This window comes from Caretta caretta, chromosome 13 (assembly GCF_965140235.1).
Source record: "Caretta caretta isolate rCarCar2 chromosome 13, rCarCar1.hap1, whole genome shotgun sequence".
Classification (NCBI taxonomy): Eukaryota; Metazoa; Chordata; order Testudines; family Cheloniidae; genus Caretta; species Caretta caretta.
In genome coordinates, this window is record NC_134218.1 from 3,691,047 (window position 1) to 3,717,908 (window position 26,862).

At 54.0% G+C, this 26,862-nt stretch overlaps 2 protein-coding genes and 2 long non-coding RNA genes across 6 annotated transcripts in view; 1 reads left to right on the forward strand and 3 right to left on the reverse strand.

Annotated features, from left to right (window-relative positions):
• Positions 1–415: 415 nt before the first annotated feature.
• LOC125622134 (signal-regulatory protein beta-1) lies at positions 416–7,866 on the reverse strand. The gene is made up of 6 exons (XM_048819766.2): positions 7,692–7,866; positions 6,498–6,842; positions 5,283–5,597; positions 4,361–4,708; positions 3,587–3,694; positions 416–2,215 (listed from the first exon to the last, which is right to left on the reverse strand). The coding sequence occupies exons 1-5, from the start codon at positions 7,795–7,797 to the stop codon at positions 3,591–3,593; spliced, it is 1,218 nt and encodes a 405-aa protein (XP_048675723.2). The 5' UTR covers positions 7,798–7,866; the 3' UTR covers positions 416–2,215; positions 3,587–3,590.
• Positions 7,867–10,016: 2,150 nt separating this feature from the next.
• Positions 10,017–11,714, reverse strand: LOC142068789 (uncharacterized). The gene is made up of 2 exons (XR_012664669.1): positions 11,602–11,714; positions 10,017–11,083 (listed from the first exon to the last, which is right to left on the reverse strand). It is a non-coding gene; the product is annotated as an uncharacterized LOC142068789 (long non-coding RNA).
• Positions 11,715–12,650: 936 nt separating this feature from the next.
• LOC125622136 (uncharacterized) overlaps positions 12,651–26,862 on the reverse strand; it is a 57,963-nt gene continuing 43,751 nt past the window's right edge. The window contains exons 2-3 of the long non-coding RNA XR_007352658.2: positions 23,071–23,233; positions 12,651–13,244 (exon numbers count right to left, since the gene is read on the reverse strand). This is a non-coding gene — a long non-coding RNA (uncharacterized LOC125622136). The remainder of the gene's footprint in view (positions 13,245–23,070; positions 23,234–26,862) is intronic.
• Positions 14,269–26,435, forward strand: LOC125622135 (signal-regulatory protein gamma). 3 transcript variants are annotated; one of them, XM_075118657.1, is made up of 7 exons: positions 14,277–16,184; positions 17,050–17,154; positions 19,084–19,464; positions 23,152–23,253; positions 23,357–23,378; positions 23,858–23,900; positions 25,965–26,435. In XM_075118657.1, exons 1-7 carry the CDS (start codon positions 16,148–16,150, stop codon positions 26,100–26,102), a joined length of 828 nt encoding a protein of 275 aa, XP_074974758.1. In that variant the 5' UTR covers positions 14,277–16,147; the 3' UTR covers positions 26,103–26,435. The 3 variants fall into 3 exon arrangements, with proteins under 3 accessions (XP_074974759.1, XP_074974758.1, XP_074974760.1); XM_075118659.1 differs by having other exon boundaries at positions 14,279–16,184; positions 19,300–19,464; XM_075118658.1 differs by lacking the exon at positions 23,357–23,378 and having other exon boundaries at positions 14,269–16,184.

Consider the following 26,862-nt stretch of genomic DNA (forward strand, 5'->3'; position numbering starts at 1 on the left):
GTGAAGGAATAAGCCCCCTAACAGGTAAAATAGTGAAGAGCAAAAAGACAAGTACTGCTATTTACCCTCTTAGCACAGGAATAATAGTGGGCATCTGATGGAATCTAAAAGGAAATTCTTTTTAGACCTGTAATAATTAACCTGTGGAATTCACTCCTGCAGGATATTAGTGAAGCTAATTGCTTAGAGAGTTTTTTTTTAAACAGTTTTTACATTTATTCACACAAGAACAGCCCCTGCACAGACACCAGCTGAGCTAAAGTTACAGGGTTACTAATTCTCATTCTCCAGATCCCAGAGCATCACCTGGGGTCAGGAAGAACTTTCTCCTCATGGTAGAAATGCCACAATTGTTGCATTATGGAGGGTTTGGAAGCATCTGGAATTGTGGACAGCAAGAGAGCAGACTAGCTGGTTTGTGCCAATGTGGGCGATTTATATGTTCTACACGCACCAGTAATTTCCAAGAGAAGCATCAGCACCAGGCACAAAATAAACAATCCAGACACTTGGGTTGATGGTAAAGGGAGACTGTTCTACACAGTTGCTGTTGTTATCTCTTCACAGAGGTACTGAGAAGCTTGGAGCTCAGAGGCAGTTCCTCTAATGCAGAAGGAAGTGGAGCGTGTTAGCTACGTGTCCTCCTTCCAGATCTGTGCAGACTAAACTGGTTTTCCCCGTTATATATTCGGCATCTCACAGCAAAGCGGCTGGTGCCCCGTGTTCTCTTGCAAGGCTTCATGCAGTCCATCCCTTCGAGTTCCATGAGATAAAGCATCCGTGCCAACATTGCTGGCCGAAGGATGCAAAGAGGGATGTTTGCACATTGTTGCTTGTCAGGATTCCACCAATTTTTTGGAGTTTTACCATTGACTGTAACGGGAGCAGGGCTGGGCCAATTCTGAGCCCTTTAAAAAATCCCATCGTTGGATTGCAGGCTCTTTGGGGCAAGGGCCATATATTTGCACAGCAGCTGCATCCAGCTGTGCTGGTCCGGACTCAGGCCTCTGAGCAGCATGGCAATACTAATACTCAATGCATATAGTTCTGAATTTACTCTAGAGAGGAAGCTGGGCTCTGAGGTTAATACTGTATTTAATAGGGCAGAGGGCTGGACCCACAGACAAGAATCACTGATTCTTTTCCAGTGGCTCCTCTGCAGGGTACCAGACATGCTAGCCTGCTACAAACACAGACCCAGGTCTGAACCACGTCCCCCAAAAGCTGCAGGCTGTTAAGGAAAAGTTAGCACATGTGACTCCATTTTGGTTTGGGGTCCACCATTGTCTAAAAGCAAGCACATCATGCACCAGGAGGCGTGTTCCTTAGATACTGCATTCTTGTGAAAATCCTCCTCCTTGTCTCCAGCCTGCCTTGACTCCCAGTATCTGGTTTTTTGTCAGTCCCTAACTCCCTATCTCCTGGCCTTTGATGTGAGGCCTCCCATCCTGATAATAAAAGTTACTGATGCATGGCTTTAGGACCATGCTGTGTAATTAACATACTGGTTTAGCACGAGGAATGCATCAAGCAGGGATAGGTGGTAGATAAGAAAAGGGTTTGTTTATTGGCTAAGATTTCCGATGCAGGAGGGCAACATGCTTTGCTAAAAAGTATATAACCTTTGTATAATCTGTATTCGGGGTCCCCTCCTGGCTAGCAGGGTTGGGGTTGGGGCTTGCAGCTCTGCAGCCCCATAAGGGGGTCGGGACTCACAGCCCCGCGCCAGTGTCAGGGTTGGGTGTCATGGTTGCAGCCCGGCACAGGGGTCGAGACTCATAGCTTGCAGCCCCGCTCCTGGCCAGGTTCGGGGTCAGGGCTCGCAGCCCCACATTGGGGTGAGGGTCGGGGCTCGCAGCCACGTGCCGCTGTTGGGGTCAGGGCTCGCAGCCTGGCGCAGGGGTCGGGGCTCATGGCTCGCAGCCCCACGCCAGGGTCTGGGCTCGCGAGCCCCCACACAACTGGGTCGCGATCCCAAGTTTGAGAACCAGTGGGCGAGAAGGAGCAGGGAGCCCAGTCAGGATTCGCAATCAGTAGGCATGAGTGAGCGGTGGGTATGTCCCATCAGGGGCCTGGACTCAATCGGATTGGCCAGCAGGGGTCACTGCAGTTCCACCATATAGGGACTCCTTTCCTGGACTGCGGGGACAGAGGCTGCTGACAGAGAAGTTGGCAGGTGGCGACAGTGCGAGAAATCTGGGAAATAGACCAGGGGCTGCAGAAGGAAAGAATCCAACAGGTGAATGAGGAGAGTCAGTCAATGACCCTTGCCTTAGCATTAACCCAGCCCAGGGAGGAGCCGCCCAGGGACAAACTGCTCTAGTACGCTCCATGTTAGCCCCCATCATGCCCTGAGCTGGGGGCGGGGTGTCGGGGAGCAGTCATCTCACGCTGTATGTTTAACCGAGGGGAGATTTACTCAGGGCTCTGACTCTCCTGAATTTCCAGTGACTGTGACAAGCTGGTACCTGAATTCTCCCCGCCCTAAAAAGGGGAGGGACCCTCCTGGTCAGGGATCAGGACCGGATCAGGAGTATTAGGAAGCCCAGAGGAGAGTGATGCTGAGGAGGATTCAAGCTATAACTGTTGTGTTCCCTGAGGGACGGTGCCACCAGCTTTGGGCTGAGGATCAGGCTGAGCACGATGGAACTAGCTGGGGGTTTGTCTCTTGGGGGCACAGATACGGGGACCTGGGCGGCAATGCCAGGGGAGGCTGGTTAACAGCAGTCACAGGGCTCTGGAACTAAGGAATCTGGTCCATAGGCACGAACGGGACACTGGGACCCTCTGTACAGGCCCGGCGCAGGAGAGAGTCAGGGATCTGGGAATGCCGGGCCCTCGGCTGGAGTGGGACTGTTGTTCTTGGGGGTGAATACCTTGGGGCAGGATTTCCAGCAGCGACATGGCTAGGACAATGCGCCTAACATGAGATAAAAGGGAACTTATCCCCTGTGTGTCCCTGGCCCCTGCAGGGCTCCCCCGACCCGCCTGGCTGTTTGGGGCAGGGATTCCGGAGCTCACCAGGGGCCCTGGACTGTGTCCCCCAGGGAACCTGCCCCAGCGGAACCCGGGAGGCATTTACCAAACGGAGGGAGCGTGTGGAGAGGAAGCGTCATGTGAGCAGGAGAGGAGCAAAGGGGCTTCTATGTGACGGGGGCGCAGACAGTGATGTAAAGCCTGGCCAGCCCTGCCAGTTCCCCATGGAGCTCACCCTGAGCCAGAAGGACCCACTCTATGGGGCAGAGCAATTCATTTCCCACTTGTACACAATCCTTGGGGTCTTTGATGCCCGGTTAGAGCAGCAGTTAGTGCCCAGGGAGATGGCCACCTGGTGATGGGCCCCTTTGGGCTCTAGGAACTGCACTGGGGCCCTGAAAAAACCACCTGGCCACTAGTGATCTGGCCTGGCATCAGACTGGGAGGGTCTGTGTCCTACGCGCAGCCCCAGAGACATCCAACCCCTTGACACTGACTCCCTGTGAGACATTAACGCTTCCTGCTCTGCTCCTGGGCTGCAGCATTACAATCGGTTCCCTCTGGCTCCTTTTTAATGCCCCAGGGTATCTCACAGAAAATCGACATTTACCTGGTTACTCTTTACTTCTCAGGAAGAGGAAGAGGAGGAAAGCGGCAGTCAGCACCTTCTCCAGGAAGAGCCCAATCCAGAGAGCGGAGCTGGAGAACAGGATCTGATCTGCAGAAATGCCTCAGATCAGCCAATGGAGAGAAACCCCCAGCAGACAAGAGAACTGCTGGTTCCCGGCCATCCCGCCCTGGCTCACGTGCACCTTTACCAGGCTCCGAGGAAACTGGCCTTCCACGGGGCTTGGCGAGTTCCTACCTGTGAACAGCAGTTTGGCAAATGGCCTCTGCAGAGTTTGCCCAGCTCTGCCTGGCAGCTGTATCCACTCGCAGCTGGCTGGCCCCAGGGAGGCCCAGACTCTACAGCGGAGACCTTGAGCTTCGCAGAGCAGGAGAATAAGGACTCAGGAACCACCTGCACTTTTACTTAAAAGCCTCAAATCCCTGAGCAGTGCCGGAGTCCTTGGATCCCCAGCTCTGCGGGAGTCACCGTGTTCGAGCCCCTCTCCAAGGGACATTCACACCCTGCAGGGCTGCAGAGAGCATCTTCCCTCGGCACAGAGCGCAGCCAAAGAGGCATTTCCTGCCCTCAACCTTCCCCTTCCCGCGGCGCCCACAGGCCCCAGGAGAGCAGAGCTAAGCAATAAACCTGGAATAAAAGAGTCGCTGTTACACTGAGGCGCTCCACTGCTGGAGATGGGCTGAAATGACCCCTGGGTTCAGCAGAACAGACCTGGCATTTCCCAGCAGTGCAGGGAGGGTTCAGCTGCACATTTACCTGCATCACGTGAAGTACCATCTTTGCTTGGCTTAGGAGGTGGCTGGGAGATTCTCAGCATCTGGCTGGCACTGACGGGGGGCTGGGAATCGTGCACAACCCGACAGGTGAACATGGACCGATTCCTCTGTTCAATTGCTTTGACCTCCAGGGAGCTCTGCAGCGTGTACGTCCCATCTGGATTCTCGGCCAGGGGGGAGGATTTTCCAAGATTCGTCTCATTTCCATTCTCCAGCCAGGTGAGACTCGCGTCCTTCGGGTAAAACCCCTCCGCGTGGCAGGTGAACGTCACAGACTTGTTCAGTGCGACAGGCGCTGCTGGGTCACCCACTCGCAGCCTGGGTGGAACTGAGAACACAAATATCCTGTGCTCGGCAGCTACAGAAATTCTCCTTTTCCTGCTGAGTTAGAGGGAAATTTCTGGGGCTGGACAGACTGACCTTCCCCCTAAGCCCACGTCCCACTTGCCATGTGATATTTTTTCAAGGGCAAAGAACTTTGGTTATCTCTAAGTTGTCCCCCTCACAGGAATAAACCCAGGGGAAGGCAAATGTTTTAAAATGAGCAGGCTACAAAAACCCAAGTCTACCCAGTGTCCCCAATTTCCCTCCCCTTCCCCCTGGAAAAACCCCTGACAGACCCAGCTTGGGTACATTAAAATGGAGAGTGGTGTCTTATCAGGCTTTAAACAAAGTCAAACACCTTCTTCCTAACCCTGCCCTCCACTGGGCTGGAGTAGGGGATGTGCCAGCCCAGGGCAAAGAGTTTCAAAGTTTTAAGGGCACAAGGCAGAGTCCAGATTTGAATCTGGATTTCAGTGACTCCCCTCTTACCCCCCCCCCCCCCACTACCCAGCCCAAAGGAACCAAAGGCTGAAGGATCCATCTCTGCCCCTCCGCAGTAGCCCCAGCTGGGCTCCTACCTCGCAGGGCATCTCTGAGGTTGTAGGACCCACGCAGGGGAGCCGGTAAGGTGCTGTGCTCTATCTGACAGGTGAGCTGGGAGCGGACGTCTCCTCGGGTCAGGCTCAGTCCCACGGTGCTGGACATGTTGTAGGAGACGCTCTCGTGTTCGGGGAGAACCCGGGGCTGGGGGGCTGGGAGTTTGGTCCCATTTTTGAGCCAGGTCACAGTGATATATCTGGGGGAGAATCCTCCTGACGTGCAGGCGAAAGTCACTGAGGGACCCGGCTCCGCCCTGCTGGGGGGGCCGGACACGGACGGGGCCGAGGGGCTGGCTGCAGGGAGGAGCGTTTATCAGTCAGATCCCTGCGACTGAGAGCCCATCTCCCCACCCCATGGGGCCCGCTTCCCCACAGGGACAGCCTGAGATCGGGGGAGGCACAGCCATTGAGTAAATGCAAAGGCGGGGGTCGAGGGGACAGACTAGGAGAGTCCTTGCTGGGGCTGGGGAAGTGTCATAGGAAAAGAAGAAGAAGATCCCAGTAACTCCCTGGCTGCAGCCGAGCTCTGTGCCCACAGCCAGAGCCCTATGGGGGATGGGGGAAGGGGGGGTCGAGTAGATTCCCCCCAGGACTGTGTCTGGCCGCAGGTCGGTTCTGCCAAGGAAGCACAAACTCTGAGCAGCTGCCCCAGCCTGCCTGGTCCTCGCTCCCCGTCTCCCACTGGGGCTGCCCCGGGCACTGGGGGAGGGGGGGGAGAAACCCCCTGGTGCTGGGAGCGAGTCCCCCGAGTAGGTGAGTGTGAGGAGTCGCAGCCGGCTCGGCTGGAGGCTGCGAAGGGCGGCAGAGGCCCCCCACATCCCCCGCCAGCAGCTCCGGCTGCTCTTTCTGGAGGGGCCGAGTGGGAAGAATAAACCCAACACCTGATACCCCCCCCCCCATGCACCCAGCCGGCCAGTCACCCCCACTGCACACCCGGTGCACCTGGCACTTCGTTTTCGCTGGGGGGCAGCGATCCCTGGGGATAGAGGAGAAATTTCTCCCCCTTTCCCCCCCATCTCGCTGAAATCCACAGCCCCCCCGCCCACACAGGTGTAGGTCCCAACCCAGGTCCCACTGTCTCGGTGGGAAGCGCAGCTCCCCGGGGAGGGTCCGGGCGGAGCGAGGTTGGTCCCCGCCCTGGTCCCAGCCCCCGGCGGGCAGGGGCGTGTGGCTGGGACGGGAGCTCGCCCTCACCGCTCACAGTCACGGCCGTGCCCGCGCCGGATCTGAACTCCTCATCGGCTCCCGACCCCTTCTTAAACTTCACACAGCGATAGGTCCCGGCGTCCGCGGGGCGGGTGTCACTGATGCGGATGGTGAAGTCTGTGTCAGAGCCACTCGCAGCCCGCGTCACCCGGGGGAATGATCCCGCGGTTGCATAAACGAGCTGCCGGCCCCCGCCCGAGTCTTTGAACCACTTCACGGGTCCTACTGGAGCGTCTCCGGTCACAGAGCAGGTCAGAGTGAGAGTCTCTCCCGCGGACACCCGCACGGCGTCCTGGGGCTGCAGCAGCCGGAACTCCTCGGCCCCCCCGGCCCCTGGAAGGAGAGAACAGGCCAGGCTGGGGGAGGCTGGTTCACAAGCCCCCGCCCCGCAGCAGCAGGGGGCTGAGCCCCAGGCACCGGGCACCGCTGTGTGGATCCTGCCCCCAGCCCTGCCGAGAGCCGGGCCCTGCCCGCGCGGGGGGGGGCTTTAGCTCCTAGGGCAGCAACTTTGTGTCGCTCCACAGCGACCCCTGCAGGCTGCCCCCAGAGCCGCGTTTCCAGAGCTCCGCCCCGGCTCCCGGGGGCAGGCAGGGACCAGGGAGCGGTTCGCTGAGCGTGAGCAGGGGAGCCGGGGCAGGGACAGAACCTCCTGGGCACGAGCAGGGACAAGGGCCCTGAGCCCCCGCTGCTGCGCTGCTCCAGCCACAGAGAAGGCGCTTCTGGGTGTGTCACTTACTGCCAATGAACGGAGGGTTATTTTGCCCCTGGATGGCCCCACACAGACATGGCACCCGATGGAATCTGAAAGCAACACGATTTAAAGGGATAAAAAGAAATATTTTTAATCCACATCTAAGTAACCTGTGGAATTCACTGCTGCAGGATATTGTTGAATCTAATTGTTCTGTAAGAGTTCTACAAAAAGATCAGACGTTTATAAAAATAAGAACAGCCCCTGCAGTGGCATGAGCTGGGAACAAGTTTAGACACTGTTTCCGGTTCTCACGCTCCAGAGCATAAGGAGATCACAAGCTAGGCTCAGGAAGGTTTCCTCTGGGATATAAACTACACAAGGGTTTATTCCTCCCTTTAGAGCACCTGGCATTGCCCTCTGCTCAAGCAGCAAGAAAGCAGACAAGCCAGCTTGCGCTCGCGTGGGCCGTGTCTGTGTTCTGCACTCACCAGGGATTTCCAGGAGAAGCAGCAGCACCAGCCATGGAAGAGACAATCCAGATACAGGGGTCGACAGAGCCATTTTGCTCTCAGAGGGGCGACCTGTCAGCACCATGGCCTTTGCCAGCTCTCCGTTGTCCGAAGAGATACTGAGAAGTTGGAGGTGCAGGATCAGCCCTTCCACTAATGCAGAAGGAAGTGGGTTGCGTGAGTGACATTTCCTGCTTCCACCTCTGGGCAGACTCAAATGGTTTTTCCCACCATGAATTTTACTTCTCACAGCGAAGCGGCTGGTGACCCATATTCTCTCATGAAGCCTCATGTAATCCAGCCCTTTGTGTGCCATGATCTTAAGCAGCCATGCTAACGCTGCTGGGGTATTGAAGGGTGGAGAGAGGGGCCCTGGCAGAGTGCGGCTCTTTGGGAAGGGAATTCCCTGACAGCCTTTAAATCTCCCTCCCGAACACCAAAGCAGAGCGTTTACCAGCCACTGCACGTTGAGAAACACTGTCCAAAGAGACATCGGAAAGCTGGGCCCGGAGGCCCCTGTTCCGGAGCTAGTCCCTGGCTGTGACTGCTACCAGAGAGGCTCCTTCAACACACGCCTCAGTGGGGGACGGCACATGGTCACTCGTGGCACCTGATCTGTTAATTAGAGATGGGCTGGGTAGGGAGAGGGTGAATCTGAATTAGGTCTAGGCTGGAGTTTGGGTTTGGGAGTTAGTTTGGATCCAGTTTGGATGAGAGGAGAAAGAAGGTTTGGCTAAAAGCACTGGACTCGGCTCCAGGAGATGTTCAATTATCTGTGACCTTGGGGAAGTCACTGAGTCCTTCACGGCCTCCGCTCCCATCTTGAAATTGCCTTTGTCTGACTTGGCTAGTTCGATGGTCAATTATTTCGGATGGGGAATTGTCTCTTACACTGTGTTTGTACAGCACCTAGCACTAGGGGGCCTAGATCTCAGCGCTGTGCTCTAGACTGTAAACATAATCCTGATGATCATTAATAAATCAATGGGGGCAGGTATTAAACCATGTCCCCTTTCAAATATGTGCCTGGGTTAGGATTTGAGCATCTGTTTTTGTTTTTGTCCCATTTCTAGTCTTAAAGCTCCATCAGCCTCTGCTCCACTGTGTTTTCATCTCTGTGCTTCTGGCGTCCTGTTTACACAGGTCCTGGTTCTCAGCTGCTTGATCCATTACATCTGCCATGAAACATTCCAGTGAGCACCAAGCAGCGAGGTGACGGGTCTCTGAAGTGTAATCGCGAAGGGCGTGACACAAGAGCTTTGGGTTTTGCAGCCATACTGCTAGTTTAATCATTTTTCAAAAACTGACTTCCCACCCTCCAGCCATGAACATGCAACCCACCTCCGGCCCCAGACTCTGCACAGCCTGCCTGGGACTTGCCAAGAGAAACAGACCCAATGGGCCAGATCAAAACCTCCTGCCATAAAATCCTGTGGGGGGCCCAGGGAATTGCCTCTAAATTCTTCTGTCCAGGGCAGAGGAAGGAGTGGCCTTTGCCCCCCATAGAAGCAGCAGTGGGTCTGGCCCCAGACATTGTGGGTTCCACCAGAAGCCAGGTCCATCAGCCAGAAAGCTCTGTATGGCTGCACCAGCTCTGGGGCCCTCCGCAGCTCTCTCCAGCTCCCTGCTGGGGTGACTCCACTGGCCCCCCACTGCCGTGCCTCCCTCTGCCAACAGCTGCCCCTGGGAGCCACAAAAGGGAGGCAGGTTGTGTTGTACGTTGTGGGTCTCTGGAAAATGTCAGCTCACCTGGGCCGTAGGGACAGAAGATGCGCGTGGGTCGGTGGACTACAATGCCCAACCCAAAGCAGTCCCAGGGCAGCATCTGCTGGCAGTAAACACCTTGGGCCCGGCTTTTCGGTGGCTTCAACTTATCTCCAGAAATTGCACAGGCCCATTTATCGCCCACACCCTCTGGACATGGAGTTCCCCCAGTCTGGCACATGAACAAGCTGGGTGGTGCTCAGCTTCCCCTGCTTGTGTCAAGGCCCCTGGTCCCTGCGGACTATACACTCAGTACCTGAGAGACCGACCCAGGAGATCTGACCCTGGGCGTGTCACTTGGTTTTACAAGGACCGATAAGGGTGGCTAGCCAGAGAACTCCAAAGGGACTCGGCAAAGTCTGAAATTCAAAACAGGACCAGCCAGCACAAAGGGTGTGAATACACCATGAACCGTCCTAGTGTCCAGATAAACCGTGCGCCCCAACCTTAAGTCTCCAGGCTCTTCTGGATACAGAGACAGGTTTCCCAGGCAGACTATAACCGCGTAGCCACTTTATAAATAACACAAGCAATGAGAAATGGTAAGAACAGATGAATCGCTATATTATCTATTCACTCACAGACAGTTCTCTCAGGTGGGGTAAAAGAAGCTCCTGCACAGTGTGTGGAGGGGGGCTCTGCCCCCCAGGCCCGCCTCAGACATGGGACTTTAAAACAGCTACAAATGTTAGGGAATTGCTCCGTGACATTTCCCGTCTCCCCACCCCAGCTCTGCAGTCAGGGGTGAGTTCAAGCACTGCCAGAAATTATTACACAAATTTCTCCTGCCTCTTCACAGCCAAGCAGAGGCAGGAGGCTCCAGCCGGAGTCCAGAATCACAGAAAGGCACAAGCCAGCTCTACAGATGATCTGGGCTCCCTGCTCCCATCACCTCCGTGTCCCGGAGCACAGACCAGCAGGGTCAGCTACAGGATCCAACCTTGCCAGAGCAGAAGGCGGGTGCTTAACAGGGGGAATGGGAGTTCAGCGAATTGCTTCATTTTCACCTTACTTCGGCTTCCATTTACCACCGTGTCTTCTCATCCCTCCCATCTCAGAGTCAGGCCCAGAGGCCTCCTGCAGGGATAATAGAGTTTGATCAGGCTGCTCCATCACTGGGCCAGGGCAGACCCACTCGACCAGTTCTCTCCTGCAAGTCATGGCGTCACATCTTCAAAACGCCCAGCTCCTGCCAGCCCCAGGAGCAAGAGTTTGACCCTCAGGGTCGAACCCACAGGACTCAGGGGGACTGCTCCAGGGCCATTGGGTCTCATAGACACATTGTGTGTTCCACCAGAATCATGTGCGTTGTACCCCATATTTCAGCTCTTCTCCCCGAAGTGAAGGTCAATGCAGACAGCACAGAGAGACAGGGTGAAGGGGGCAGGGAGCCAGGTCAGGAATTCCCTGTCGGCTGCTCCATCAGTAGAGGGTGAGTTTGGCAGGTGCAGCTCATCAGAGGCCTGGGCTCCATTGGCCTGGCCAGCGGGGGTCACTGCAGCTCCATCGATGAACTCATTTCCCAGACTGCGGGGACGGACGGAGGTGCAGACGGCGAAGTTGGCAGGCAGTGAAGGGTGCAAGGAAACCAGGAAACAGAAGTGGGGCTGAAAAAGGAAAGAACCAAAGAGATGAAAGAGGAGAGCCAGTCCATGACCTTCCCTGAGCAGTAACCCAGCCCGACAAGGAGCCTCCCCAGGGCACCAGCCACACGCGCACAGGCAGGAGGGGAAATCATCATTCAGCTGAAGGTTTAAACTGAGAAAAAAAGTCCGTTGCGACTTTGCTTCTGAAATTTCCTGTGATTATGAGAAGCTGGAAATTGAACCCCCTTCCCCTAGGACAGGGGACGACCCCTCCAGGTCCCAGATCAGGGTATGGACGGCAGGAAGCACTGAGAAGACTAAGACCGGGGAGAACTACAGCTGTCCCCCTGGTACCTTCTCGGGAGGGTGCCACCAGCTTTGGGCTGGAACTTGGGCTGGCCCGAGTGGAGCGAGCTGGGGTTTGTCTCGGAGATAAGGCAGGGTGGCCTGGGGACCACCACCAGGGAGGGCATGTTACATCAGCTGCAGACTGATCTCACACTTGGGAAGGCAACTCCCATCTTTTCATGTATTTATACCTGCTCCTGTATGTTCCACTCCACGCATCCGATGAAGTGGGTTCTAGCCCACGAAAGCTTATGCCCAAATACAGAGGTTTGTCTCCAAAGTGCCACAAGGACTCCTCGTGGGATCAGCTACACGGCATTGTAATGAAAGAGGAGTCCTGCAGGAGTCCACCCCAGAGACAGCAATAGGGCATGGCCACTTGCATAGACACCACTGAGAAATGAATCAGCCCCTGGTAATGCCAGGGAGGAGTTGACTGGGCAGGGAAAGGGTTAATACGCTGGTGGAAGGTTGCCAGCAGCTACCTGTTTGGGACCTTATGCTTAGCAACATAAGAAAATCTCCCACCTGGTCTGGGCCTGACAGGGTTCACCCTGACCCAGCTGGCTGTCTGGGGCAGTGACTCTGGCTGGCCAAGGGCCCTAGAGTACAGCCGCTGAACGCTGCTGCCCATCACTGCTATGTTAGTGGAGTTAGCGAGGCCAAAGCTGGCTCAGAGTGCCCCCAGGTGCAGCAGTCACCCCTCGGACTGCAGGGTAGACACACTCGGGTCTGTGGGGACAGCCACGCCAGAGGGGCACTGCGCTCTAACCTGGGTGACGTGGAGAAGCCAAGGAAAAATGAAGCTACCTTGTCCCTCCACCCAGGCCAGCAGGCCCCGCACCTGGGCACGTGCTGGGTGCGGGGAGGAATTTGTTTCCCAGGTCAACACGAGCTTTGGCCTGGCTGCAGATCCTGTCGACAAGAGTGGCAGCTGGGGCCCAGGGACATGGTTACTTAGCGATATGTTGTGGCCATCTAGGAATCATCAGAGAAGCACTAGACTCTGGCCACTACTGTTCTGGGCCAGAATCGAGCTGCTAACCCAGAGGGGCAAGAGGTTGTATCCTATTAGCATCCTTCAGACACCCGGTGTCCCCCAGTGCTGACGTCCCTGCATGGTGTCAACTCTTCCTACTCTGCTCCGGGGATGCAGCCTTGAGTTTTCCCACTCGCTCCATTGCCCTGGCAGCTCTTCCCCAAGGTAAATCCCAGGAAGGAAGTGTTTACTTACTACGTGACCCGCTTCCTCTCAGGAAGAGGAAGAGGAGGAAGGCGGCAGTCAGCACCTTTTCCAGGAAGAGCCCGATCCAGAAGGCGCAGCTGGAAAACAGACAGTGACCTGCAGTAGAAATCTACGTGATCAGCAAGCGGCCAGGAGTCCCCTGGGGAGCTTCTGCTCATGCGTCTGAGGCGTGACTGGGATCTGTCCAGTGGTCTCTCTCCTTTACACAGACAAGGGGGTTCCTAGAACTGCCCCTTTGCCTGCCTGGGACAAATCTAACCCTCCACCAGGTGCTGCAGGCGGCTCGGAGATCCTCAGCGTCTCACTTGCCTGATGGGAGGCTGGGAATTGTGCACAATCCGACAGGTGAACGCGGACGGATTCCTCTGCTCAGTTGAGTTCATCTCCAGGGAGCTCTGGAGCGTGTACGTCCCGTCTGGATTCTCAGCCATGGGGGAGTACTTTCCTAACCCGTCTCGTTTCTGTTCTCCAGCCTGGTGAGACTCACGTCCTTCGGATAAAACCCCTCCACACGGCAGGGGAATGTCACAGACTCGTTCACTGCAACGGGCACTGGCGGGTCAGTGCCCACTCGCAGCCTGGGTGGAACTGGCAAACAAATGAAAAACATCATGGAAATCTCGATGTACAGAAGTTGCTCCTTTTCCTGCTGATTCCAAGGGATATTTCAAGACTTGGAAAACATCCCTTCCCCGTGGCCCACATCCCACTCCCCACCAACAGGGGAGTTCAGTTCTCTCCTTCATTGGAGTATGCCCCCAGCAATACCCCCCTCCTGTCCTGCATGGTGTCAACTCACAGCCCTCCCGGCTCCCTTCTGGGATGAACAGGATCAGGAGGAATCCCAGCCCAAGGGGGAATCTTCCAAAATTAAAAGAGCCTGAGAGTAAGAGATGGACACAAGCCGCTGACTCCAGATCTGAATCTGGATATTAATGCCCCAGGGAGCCTCTCCCCACTTCATCCAGCCCTGCCCCCAACGCTGGGGTGGAGCAGATGCCTTAGCCTGATTTGGGCTCCATCGCTGCTGGAGGTGGGAGGCTCTGGGCACTGCTGAAGTGCTGCTATGAGGCTGCAGCAGCCGGAACTCCTTGGCCCCGGCCCCTGGAAGGAGAGAACAGGCCAGGCTGGGGGAGGCTGGTTCACAAGCCCCCGCCCCGCAGCAGCAGGGGGCTGAGCCCCAGGCCCGGGCACCGCTCTGTGGATCCTGCCCCCAGCCCTGCCGAGAGCCGGGCCCTGCCCGGGCGGGGGGGCTTTAGCTCCCTGGGGAGCCACTTTGTGTCGCTCCACAGCGACCCCTGCAGGCTGCCCCCAGAGCCGCGTTTCCAGAGCTCCGCCCCGGCTCCCGGGGGCAGGCAGGGACCAGGGAGCGGTTCGCTGAGCGTGAGCAGGGGAGCCGGGGCAGGGACAGAACCTCATGGGCACGAGCAGGGACAAGGGCCCTGAGCCCCCGCTGCTACGCTGCTCCAGCCACACAAACCCCAGGGGTAAACTAGAGGCAGGCCGGCTTCAGAGCTGCCGGAGCCGAGCCCTTCACACCCACCAGGGGCTCCTGGCACCCCTCCATTCCTGCCTGTGCACCACCTGCCATCCCCTTCTCCTTCAGGGCCTCCCTGCAACGCCCCCACTCCCTGCCTCATGCCACGGGCTCTAAGTGTCCCCTCATTCCACCCTCCCCCACACCAGGATCCCCCTTTCCCCAGGGGCTCTGTGTGCCCCCTCATTCCCTCTGCCTCTCTCTGCCATACACCAGTGGCTCTGTGTGCCCCCTGCCCATCTCCCCCGGTACCAGGGTCCCCCATTCTCCCCTTCCACCATGCCCTGCCATTTCCCCCACTGTTGTTATTTCTTTTCTTTCTGTCTGGGAGAGAAGTCACTGAGGGCGTCAGCATGTTACGCTGCCCCGGATCACCCAGTTCTTCGATCTCTAGCCAGTTACTGACCGAGCTGAAGCCAGTGTGTGTGCTCACCAGAGACAAGGGTCTCCATGTGTCCCCCATGTCTGCCTTCTGGGTTTCCAGTTTGCACCAAAATCAATAGGCTTCCTCCTGTTTGGCACCTGTAACCATCCCTGAAATGTTGGGACTGACAGGTTAGAGTTCAAAAATCCCTGTGTTACATCCAGCCCAAGAGAGGAGTGGGGTGTAGGGCCTTGCTTCGCTCAGCCGATAAATCACCAGCCCAGCGTACATTACAGAGGGACCACCAGTGACAAGGGCACTGCTTTGGGTGTCACCTACTTCCCATAAAGGGAGAGACACTTTGCTCCTCAGACAGCCCCACCCAGACATGGCAGCCTCGCTTGGCTGGCCCAGCTCTGTAGCAAAGTGCTGAGTAAATGAGACTCTCACAGACTTGACCATTGTAAACTCCCCCATGGGACTTTTTCAGGTGCCAACTCTGGGGTGAGAGGTGTCAGGTGAAGAGAAGGGAATGAAAGGGTAGGAACAAATGACCAGTTCTCAGGCTGGAAAGGGGATGGGAACACTGGGCTCAGTATTAGGCTGGATGATCTTCTGGGTATATAGTAAGTATCCACAAGAGCAGTTGTACAGCCAGGTGACAGCTAGAAAACAAACTGATTGATCAACCTGGGGCGGGGGGATTGTGGGGTCAGGAGGAGCAGTGCATGCTCATGGATTCTGACCCTGTTGTAATTCCTCAGGACAAAGGTCTAGGCAGCTCAGTGAAGACGATTTCTCAATATACATGAGCTGCAGAAAGAATGGAGTAAGACAGAAGAATCTGTGAACATGGGGCTGGACCATAAGGTCCCAGCGCCGCTCCTGGATCCAAACAGGATCTCTGCACACGCACAGAACCCCTTCCATTGCGATGGGACGGAGGCAGAGAACAGCTTGCCAGGACCAAGCTGATCACCAGCTGGAGTCAGGAAGAAGTTTCCTCTTATGGTATAAAATAATACAAGGGCTTAGATCTTCCACTGACGCATCTGGAACTTATCACTTTTGCAAGGAGCAGGAAAACAGTCTAGACGGTTTGTGCCCACATGGGCAATACATGAGTCTCTTACTGGGGATTTCCAGGAGAAGCAGCAGCACCAGGCATGGCCGAGACAGTCCAGACGTTTGGGTCAAGAAAGCCATCATGGTGGCAGTGGGAAGACCTTTCAACACTGCAGTCTTTGCCAGCTCCCCATTGGCTCAAGAGATATTGAGAATTCGGAGTTAAGGATCAGACCATCCCCTGATGCAGAAGGAAGTGGATTGCGTTAGTGACACTTCCTGTTTTGAATCTGTGCAGGCTAAACAGTTTTTTTCCTTACTATTAATTTTACTTCTTACAGCAAAGCGGCTGGTGACCCGTGTTCTCTCATGAAGCCTCAGATAGTCCAGCCCTCTGACCCCCATGAAATAAAGCACCCATGCTAATGCTGCTGGGGTATTTAAGTGGGGAGAGATGGTCTTGGCAGAGTGCTGCTCTTTGGGAATCCTCAACAAGGAAATCTCTCCCCTCCCCCCAGGAAAAAAATGAAACCGGAGAATTTACCAGCCACGGCATGTTCAGGTACACCCTGAGACCCCTGTTCTAGAGCTATTCTCTGAGCAGGGCTGTTAATCTGACGGGCCCCTTCATTGCTCATCTGAGTGGGTGGAAGTCACTTGGCCACTCACAGCACCTGAACCATGTTAATGGGCCAACGAGGTGGGGTTGGATCTGGATTAGGTCTAGGCTGGGGTTGGGTTTGATGGTGGAGATCTTATGAGATCAGTTTTTCTCTGGAGAGCCAAACCTGGGCCATGAAACGGGCCTTTTCCTGTTTTGGATCCAATGCAGAACTCACTGCAGGAGCCAGGAAGGTCTTGTGGTTACGGCACAGGTGAGCTGGGTTCTTTCACCATATCTGCTATGGAGTCACCTCGTGGGACCTGAGGCAAATCACTTACTATCTCTGGGCTTCTGTCTCCAGTGCTGCAGTGGGGATAACAGCACCTTCCTTTTCCTGCCCCTTGTCTGTCTCCGCTTCTTAGGCAGCAGGTTCTGTGGGGTAGGGACTGTCCAGTACCAGTGCCTAGCACAATGGGGCCCAGACACTGTTGTGTCCTGTAGCACCCTGTAATAATGATAACGAAGAAGTAAATGGATGGAGTGATGAACATGAGACCCTTGCCTTGAAGGGGTTTGGATCTGAGATACCACTTCGGGTCCATGCCTAGTGTTAAAACTGTATAAACATTCCCTCCCCGTGTTTTAACTCTTCGTGAATTTGGGCACAGCCAGTTCTTTTCCTGAGCGATGGCTCAAGCAGCAGGGCAGGCTCTGAACGTGTTAATTATGCATGTGCCAGTTGTTTCTGTTTCCTGTTGTGACTTCTCATTTTCCTTTGCCAGCTGAGCTGGCTGAGCTCAAACCATTGTTGTTAATCCCACAGGGCTGACTGGTCTCCAACCTACAGCCCTGCAAATGGCTTTCTGCACGTCGGCGTGGCTTCAGCTGCTGAGCTTGTTGCTGGGTGTCTCTTCCATGGACAAGTCAGGTGAGTACAAAGCGGGCAAGCGATGGGGGCTTTGCAATACAATTTGGCTGGGCTAAGGAGCAGAGAAAGAAATCAGCCAGTTAGGGATCTCCGTGCAGGGGGAAGACAGAGACAGGTAACTATTTGTAATAGTGTGTGCGTGTGTGTGTGTGTGTGTGTAAAAAAAAGTCCCTGTTTGATGGTTTCCTCTCCCTCCCTTCCCCTTTTGCACGTTACGTGTCTTTTCGGGTTATAAGCTCTTTGGAGCGGGATCGTGTCCATGTGTTTGTACAGTGTTCAGCTGCGCCCGTCTTGACTGGGTCCTCTGAGCACTGGGGTAACAAAAGTGTTTAAAATAACCGCAGAGCATTTACCCTCCCGGGGAGGCTGGGATGCAGTGTTGCAAGGTGAAAGGTCTTTCCATGTATTTCCCAGTGAATGGGACTCAACTCTGCAAAAACATCACAGTTCTTGGACTCTTTTCCAGGAGCTCCTCTGCAGTTTTCCTCCAGGTACATGCCCACAGCACAGATCAGGCAGCACACGCATGTCCTGCGCACTTTCCTTGCACCCAGCCCTGCACTGCTGTGACCTCCCTCCTGCAGAGCTGGGCTGCATGGAGTCCCGGCAGAGCTGCTCCCATATTGCCTGCTCGGTTTTACAGCAGAGCACGGAGTGATGTCAGTCCTGGAAGAGCTGCTGGAACCCAGCTTCTGAAAGAGCAGCAGACCCTGGACAGAAAACTCCTGAAAACCATTGTACTTAGAAACGAGTCCTCCCCGCCTCTTCCCGCATTTGCTGCCTCTCCGGGGGCTTATTCCCTCTCAGCGAGAAATGCAGGGGAACAGGGTCTTGGTCTGAGCAGAGATCTGACCCGTCCGCTTCCCCCTCCCCTCTCCCTTTGCCATCACAGCTCTGATGATCTCCCAGCCCGGCTGCTCCCGGTGGGGGATAACCAGCAATAACGCATGACCTCTTCAAGAGACAAAGTTCCTGTTTTCGTGCGACCGCCCCGAGTTTATAAATAAAAAAGGGGGAGAGAAATGCACGGCCATAACTTGCAGAGTTTCTCTGCGCGGAATGTGGTTTCCAGGTTGGCCTGTTCGGCACAAGCAACACGAGGAGCCAGTTTTGCCGCGGCGGAGCAGGTGTCTTCACCAGCGTCCAGCCAGGAACATGGCAACGCACGACCTGCCCCAGACTCTGCGCCGAGAGAACCAGACTCAGCCCCTCTGCCCTAACAGCCGTGGGATGTGCCCAGGGTGGCTCTCTGAATTCTTTCGATGAGGCAGGGAAAGGGCAGGCTTTGTTCTGCCCCCAGCAGCACTAACCCCAAACGTTGTGGATCTCGAAGGATCCATCGGTGACCGTGGCCACCAGCCTCCAAGTTCAGCGGCTTCACGCCGACTCCCGGGCTTTCTTCAGCCCTCCCCAGCCCCTGGCAGCACAGCTCCATGGGAACCCCACTGCCAAGGCTGCCTCGGCCCCGCAGCTGCTCCCCGGATGCCCATAAGGGCTCGATGCCATGGAGCGAAGCTCCAGAAGAGGGTGCACGGGGGCTGCTGGGCAGCGTTGCCACAGGGTTTGGGGGGACATAATCCCATTGGATCTAAGGGCTACCAATCCCAACACAAGCCAGTTCAAGAGCAGAGTCTGGGCCTGTGGGCCAAAGCATCCAGCCAGCCTCAACAAGGCATCTGATAGGGCATGCAAATTGTGCACTCCCCCTACCCACCACCCCCACAAATCTTTGCACATGCAGTCCCGGAGTTGTGCACATGAATTGGGTAATTTGGTGCCCAACCACCCATCTGCCTGGGCAAACGCCCATCTGTACCTGCTGATTTCCCACGCTGGGAGAACTGTGCAAATAATACACAATATCAGTAATAATAACAACGCATTATCCCTGTCATTAACTAAAACCCTCCCACTGTCTCTGCGCTGCAGGGGCCGGGGGGGCCGAGGAGTTCCGGCTGCTACAGCCCCAGGACGCCGTGCGGGTGTCCGCGGGAGAGACTCTCACTCTGACCTGCTCTGTGACCGGCCTCGGTCCAGCAGGACCCGTGAAGTGGTTCAAGGGCTCGGGCGGGGGCCGGCAGCTCGTTTATGCAGAGAGGGGATCATTCCCCCGGGTGACGCGGGCTGCGAATGGCTCTAACACAGACTTCACCATCCGCATCAGTGACACCCGCCCCGCGGACGCCGGGACCTATCGCTGTGTGAAGTTTAAGAAGGTGTCGGGAGCCGGAGAGGAGGATAAGAAGGGGTCGGCAGCCGATGAGGAGTTCAGATCCGGCGCGGGCACGGTCGTGACTGTGAGCGGTGAGGGTGAGTTCCCATCCCAGCCACACACCCCTGCCCGCCGGGGGCTGGGACCAGGGCGGGGAACAAACCCAGCTCAAACTCTTCCTGCCCATTCTGTTAGCTATTCTTGTAGCTGTAACATGCCTTGTGCGGTAGAGAAGACACCGGATTCAGCAGTAACAGAGATAAGGATGAATCTCAGCAAGGCTGCAGGATGCAGGCACCCCCTGCGGTTCTCCAGCTTCCAGACTAACATAGCCCGGGCTGCCCAGTGTCGCCACGCAGCGTCCCCCTGGATCCTGGGTTTTTAACGTAGATTCCAAGGCCAGAAGGGACCTTTGTGTCTAGTCTGACTTCCTGTATAGCACAGGCCAGAGAACTGCCCCAAAATAATCCCTAGAGCGTATCTGTTAGAAAAACATCCCAGTCTTGATTTAAAAATGGTCAGTGATGGAGAATCCTCACAACCCTAGGGAACTTTTCCCAGTGGTTAATTACTCTCACTGTTAAAAGAACAGGAGGACTTGTGGCACCTTAGAAACTAACCAATTTATCTGAGCATAAGCTTTCGTGAGCTACAGCTCACTTCCTCCAATGCATTCAGTGGAAAATACTTCCGATGAAGTGAGCTGTAGCTCAGGAAAGCTTATGCTCAAATAAATTGGTTAGTCTCTAAGGTGCCACAAGTCCTCCTTTTCTTTTTGCCAATACAGACTAACATGGCTGCTACTCTGAAACCTCTCATTGTTAAAAAATGTACGCCTTATTTAGCTTCAACTTCCAGCCATTGGATCATGTTCTACCTTTCTAAACTGAAGAGCCCATTATTAAATATGTGTTCTGCAATGTAGGTACAGTACTTATAGAATATGATCGAGCCATCCCTTAACCTTCTCTTTGTTAAGCTACACAGATTGGACTCCTGGAGTCGATCACTGTAAAACAAGTTTTCTAATCCTTTAAATAATTCTCGTGGCTTTTCTCTGACCCCTCCCCAATTCATCAACATCCTTCCTGTAGTGTGGGCACCAGAACTGGACACAGGATTCCAGCAGCAGCTGCACCAGTGCCAAATACAGAGATAAAATAACCGCTCTACGTCTACTGGAGAGTCCCCTGTTTATGCATCCTAGGATCTCATTAGCCCTTTTGGCCACTGCATCGTGCTGGGAGCTCATGTTCAGCTGATTAGCCACCATGACCCCCACATCTTTTCCAGAGTCCCTGCTTTCCAGGTTTGAGTCCCCAGTTGTGTGAATGTGGCCTCGTTCTTTGCTCCTAGATGTATATATTTGCGTTTAGCCATGTTAAAAAACATTGTTTATTTGTGCATAGCTTACCAAGCAATCCATATGGCTCTGTATCAGTGACCAGGCCACTTCATTATTTACCATTCCCCAATTTTTCTGTCATCTGTTCACTTTATCAGTGGTGATCTTATTTTTTCTTTCAGGTCATTAATAAAAATGTTTAATAGTGTAGGGCCAAGAACTGATCCCTGGAGAATCCCTCTAGAAACACACTCTTTCAATGATGACTTCTGGTTTACAGTTACATTTTGAGACCTATCAGTTAGCCATCTTTTAATCAACTTAATGTGTGCCATGTTAATTTTATATCTTTCTAGTTTTTCAATCAAAATATCCTGCATCAAATGCCTTACAGAAGTTCAAGTATATTACCACTATTACCTTTACCAAACTTGTAATCTCATAAAAAAAGATACTAAGTTAATTTAACAGGATTTATTTTCCATAAACCCACATTGATTGGCATTAATTATATTACTCTCCTTTAATTCTTTATTAATCAAGTCCCATATCAGCTGCTCCATCATCTTGCCAGGCATCGATGTCAGACAGCAGGCCTATAATTACCTAGATCATCCTGGAGACCTTTTTTAAATATTGCACAACATTAGCTTCCTTCCAGTCTTCTGGAACTTCCTGGGTGTTCCAAGATTTATTGAAAATCAACATTATTGGTACAGTGAGCTGCTCAGCCAGCTCTTTTAAAACACTTGAATCCAAGTTATCCAGACCTGCAGATTTAAAAATATCTGACTTTAGTAGCTACTGTTTAACATCCTCCAGAGACACTAGTGGAATGGAAAGAGTGTTGTCATATGACATGACTACATGATATGTTTTTTCCCCAGTATAGAACAGAAATATTTATTGAACACTTCCGCCTTTTCTCCATTATTACTGATAATTCTACCATTTTCGAGTAATGGATTAGTTCCATTGTTAGGATTCTTTTTGTTCCTAATATATTTTAAAAACTCTTTATTGCCTTAACTCTGCTGGTCATAGATTTTGCCTTGTATCCCTTTGCTTCCCTTATCAATTTTCTAAAATTCCTAGCTTCTGATTTATATTCATTAGTATCAACTTTCCTTTTCTTCCAATTGTTTTATTTATATAGATATAGATAAATAATAGCTGCCTTCACTGCCTCTTTAAACTAGGTAGGTTTTTTAACCAACATGGCCTTCTTCATCAATTGTGGCTTTTGGGGCATCTAGTAGAGTGTTCTTAAACAATTCCTAATTATTCACTTTTTTCTGATTAAATTCTTCCTCCCACATGATTTGGCTCATAATTATTTTCAGCTTTTTGAAACTGGCCCTTAGAAAGCAACATTTATATATCTATATCACTTGTCTGGACTTTGTTCTGTTTGCACATCATAAATATGATCAAATCATGACGGCTTGTACCTAAGATACCATTGTTTTTTAGTTCTGTGTTCAGTTTCTCTTTATCTATCATGACAAGGTGTAATATAGAATTCCCCTGTGTTGGATGCAACATTTTTTGTTTTAGGAAATTGTCATCTATAATGTTTAGAAATTCCAAGGATGTTTTAATACTGGCAGTATAAGACCCCTAGCATATGTCACTCAAATTGAAGTGCCCCATCCTGTTCCCTAGTATAATTTGGGGGTCTGTAGCAGACTCCAATTAATACCCCATCTGGTGCTTTACCTGTTAGGACATTGATCCATAAGCATTCAAAATCATTTTCTTCTAAGTTATCAGTGAAACAGGTAATGCCATCTTTGATATAGAGTGTCACGCCCTCTCCCCTTTTGCCCATTCTGTCTTTCCTAAAGAGGTTTCAGAGTAGCTACACTGACCATTTCCATCTCAGCCGATTGGTTCCCTGGATTCAAATTCAAACCCTCGGCCGTTACAGGAGCAGGACCTGGATCCAGTCCCAAAGAGACACAGTCACCCCCCAACAGGGTCTCACAGCTGATATCCTGGAGAACCCCAACGACCAGCCCGCCCAACCCCTCCTGGGCAACCTCGTGATCCCAAGCTTCCCAGGGATCACCATATCGACGCCAAACTTAGTGTGGACACCCAATCAGCATCGCCCACTGCAGCCCAGAACTCCTGAGCTCAAGCAATCCGCCGGCCTCATACATTCCTAAAGAGGTTGTAACTGTTGATTTTAACATTCCAATAGTGTGCATCCTCCCACCAGGTGTCAGTAACACCACCTAGATCAAATGCATGCTCATAAAGGAGCCATTCCCATTCCTTTTTGGTACCCAGGCTCCTAGGCAGTCCTGGAAGGTGACTGTGGACCGCGCTACAGAAGCATGGCAGACAAACTCACCAGTCAGTTATTTATGCACTGCAGAATGGTCTCTGCCAACCCCTGAAGTGCAGCTTGTGCCTCTAGGTTTTATTTTCCCAGATCGCCACCAGGTTGCTGTGTCTGCTGCTGCCGGGACAGTCTGTGTCCTCCTTGTCGTTTTAGTCCTTGTCTCCACTTACTTCTTTGTGAGAAAGAAGAGAGGTGAGTGCAGCATTTCAACCAGCCTGTTCCATTTACTCCAGGGCTATTTGCTGGTCCTAGCATGACTAACTGACCTCATTGTTTCTTTCCTCTGCCCATCTAGGCAGGAGCCCCTCCACAGCCAGGTCTGTATAAAGCTGGTGTTAATTCAACAACTCTTAGTCAAACTAACTCAGTCTCACCTGTTCTCTCTCTGTCTGACCCAACAGCCTCCTGGCTTAATTCCCTCAAAGCATGTTGTGCTGTAAAAGATCTTTTTATCCATAACACTTTGCTGTGTCTGCTTATTGTGACTGGAATTCTACCCGAAGCCGGACTCCAGTAGTTTGTATCTATGCTGGGACTAGGTGTTTCTCTGGCACCTGTTACCTTGGTATTTAAGAGCCCAGCAAAGCAATATAAAAAGCAAGCGCACAGAATGTCCGCCTCCAAAATCACCCCCGAATAAAAAGCCGATTTCATGTCTGGCCAAGAACCCCAGCCAAACTTCCAGGGCCAGATTCTGTCCCTGGGATGGACTCAGCTCCTTTTCTTCTACACAGTTCAGTTCTTGGGGGGGCAAAATCCTCTTATCTGTGTCTAATTAGGATTCTCTTTCCCACAGGTCTCAGACTCCCTTTCCGGATACCACGAGGACTCAGAGCCAGGTATGACGTGATGCTGATACAACGGGAGAGTGGCCCTCTTGGGCACGTCCACAGTTCAAGCTAGGCGTGTGGTTCCCAGCTTGAGGAGACATGTAACCTGCACTGGCTCGGATCAAGCTTGGGTGCTAACACCAGAGTGTAGCTGCCGCAGTGGGAGCAGTGGGAGAGGCTAGCTCTCTGGGTACACACTCGTCTAAGACCTAGGCATGGTCTCAGGGTGGCCATGCCCGTGGCTTCACTCTTGCATGAGTGTGTCTCCTCGACCCGGGAATCGCACCCGCAGCTTTAAGTGGAGACTTACCCCCAGCTGCATTGGGCCTCCTCACTGCTTCCTAGGATCAGGCCCGCAGGGTTTTGGCCTGATGCATAGGGGCTGGGGGGGTTTGGTCCTGTTCCCAGGATGTCTGAGGCTGCACAAAACCCAACGCAGCAGCCCCAGCTGGGGCGCAGGGGCCCGGCTGCTCCCCTTCTGACCTCCCAAATGGGTTCACTGAGCAGCCCAAGAGGCCATCTGGGCTGTCACTTTCCAGCTTGCACCACCTCCCAGCAGTACGCAGAGGCACTGGCCAGGGTCTCCTCTCACTGGTGGAAGGCGGGAGTAATTCCACTGAGGCCAACACAGCGACACCAGTGTAACCGGGGGAGAGTCAGGCTCATTGCCCCATCGTCACTGTTAGAAACACCGGGGTCACAGAGTTCCAGGCCAGAAGGGGCCACCAGATCGTCCAGCCCAACCTCCCGTATGGCACAGGCCACTAACCCCCAGCACCCGCACGCTGACCCAGCAGCCCCCTGGAGACAGGCAGAGGATAGAAGGGACCACGGTAATTCCCATGGAAAGAGAAGTCAGTAACATGGGGCCAGGCTCTGTGCTGTGCACAGCAGGAGCAACTGGGGCGAGGGGGCTGTTCTGCATGCCAGCCACACCCCCTCGCACCCTGTCACACCCTCCCCCTCCTGTGGGATGCCCCAAAAGTGGGGGCTGTGAGGGGAGAGAGCGTAGGGCCACATGACAGCAGCCTTATGCGCTATGCCTAGCTGGGGGACATGCCCACCAGGGGCCTCTCTGGCCCTGTCTGCACTGCAATCAGGTGTCACTGCGGCACGTCGACAAACCCGAGCTAGCTCGCTAACAGTAGCAGTGTGGCCATGGTGGCACGGATGGCAGCATGCCGCCCTGGGGACCCGGGTACATGCTCAGGTGGCAAGCCCAGCCCACCCTCACAACACTGCCATCTTGACAAGCTGTTTGGATGAGAGCTAGCTCAGGATGCCTACACGTGCTGCAACACAGCTCTGACCGCTGCGCAGACGTACCCACGGCCATCCTGACGACTCCCAGACGTTACCAGTAATGGGGCTGCAGCGGGGAGCAGCACCAGGCCCAGGAAGGGGTCACGTTGATTTTCCTGGCTTGCATTGGAATCAGACACTTCCTGCCCCTTCCTGCCCCTGCTGTTGCTCAGACATGGGGAGATTTTCCAGCCTGTGGCTACTTCCCCCGTGGCACACTGCAGCTTGGGTGGTGTTTCAGCCGCTGGGCTCAGGGTCCTGTTGGGGTTTCTCTAGAGCCTCCGCGTTCTTTTTTTAAACCCTAGCGTCTGAGTGTGTGACTCACTGGCAGCCCAGCTGGCATTAACCCCTTCGGTGCCAGGCGTGGACTGTACCCAGAGAAGTCGGGAGCCTGCACGCCGTGTGGGGATGTTTTATTGAACGGTGCAGCATCCAGCACAAACCAGGGCACACAAGGACCGCTCTGGTGGCTGTATGTGCTGCGAGCAGAGAGGGGCTGAAGAAATAAACTGCTTGGAGGGCAGGGGGAGGTAACTGGTCAGTTTGGGCTGACAGTAACTTTGCAATCTCTCCGCTTTTCCTCCTCTCTGCTCTTTGGGTGCAAAGCTGCACAACAGCGGGCCAGGGAGTAATTAAGAGGGATAAGAAGAGGGCAGTTTGTTCTTATAAACACAGGGATGCCATACCGTGCACGTGCTCATGCATAACTCAGGGCGTACATAGCGCTCGCTGCTGTACCCAGGAACCAATTCATGAACCCTTTCTTTTTAGCCCAGTGATGACAAAGACCCAGACGTGCTCTACGCTGACCTGCAGCACCCGGCCAGGCTCCAGCAGCCCAAGCAGAGCGCCCCAGAAGAACATTCTGAATACGCTGCCATTAAGGTAACCCCGGCCATTGCCACGTAGAGGGAGAAGGCAGCGTGGCTCTGGGCAGCCTCGGAGAAAGACTTAAAGAGCTGCTGTCGGAGAAGGAAGCTGCAGCTCTCTGCCGGGCACAGCGAGAAAGGAGAAGTGAGGGCAGGCTCTAAAATTCTATCATCCGAGTCACTCAAGGTCTTCCCCGTGGGGGGCCCGGAACTGACACAGCGTCTCTTGTTCCCCCTGGCACTTTGTTTCGATTTCGCTGTCAGCGTGGGTGTGACTCCGAATCGGGGGAACTCATGACCTGGAAAGTCAGCAGCCACCTGGCATGTTCCTGTTTTCACAAACAATTAAAGATTTCAATTATATTCTCTCTAAGCAGAGCCAACGGCGATTTGCCCTGTGAAATCTGAGCCGCGGCCTTTGAACGGATGGTATTGGAGGCCAGCACAAGAACTGCCCCTGTGATTTCTGAGGTTGCTCTTAGGAGGAAGTCTTCTAAGGGTGGGACACACACATAGGGCTGACTTCTCTTTTTCCCAGGGGGTCCTCCACCCCCAGGCCCCGCCCCCACGCCGCCCCTTCCTGCCCAACATCCTTGGGGGCTCCTGGCTGCAGTCCAAAATGACAAACCAAACAATCCTGCAGCCCACAAAACAGCCCGGGCTCGCCCCGCGCAAGGCAAATCGCCCTTGGGAAGGGAGGCTGGGTTTCTAACCCCTCGGGCGTCTGGGGGGACCCTGGGCTCTCGGGGAAGCAAAGCAAATTGGAGATGGCCCCTCTACCTCTCCAGAGGATCCAGCAG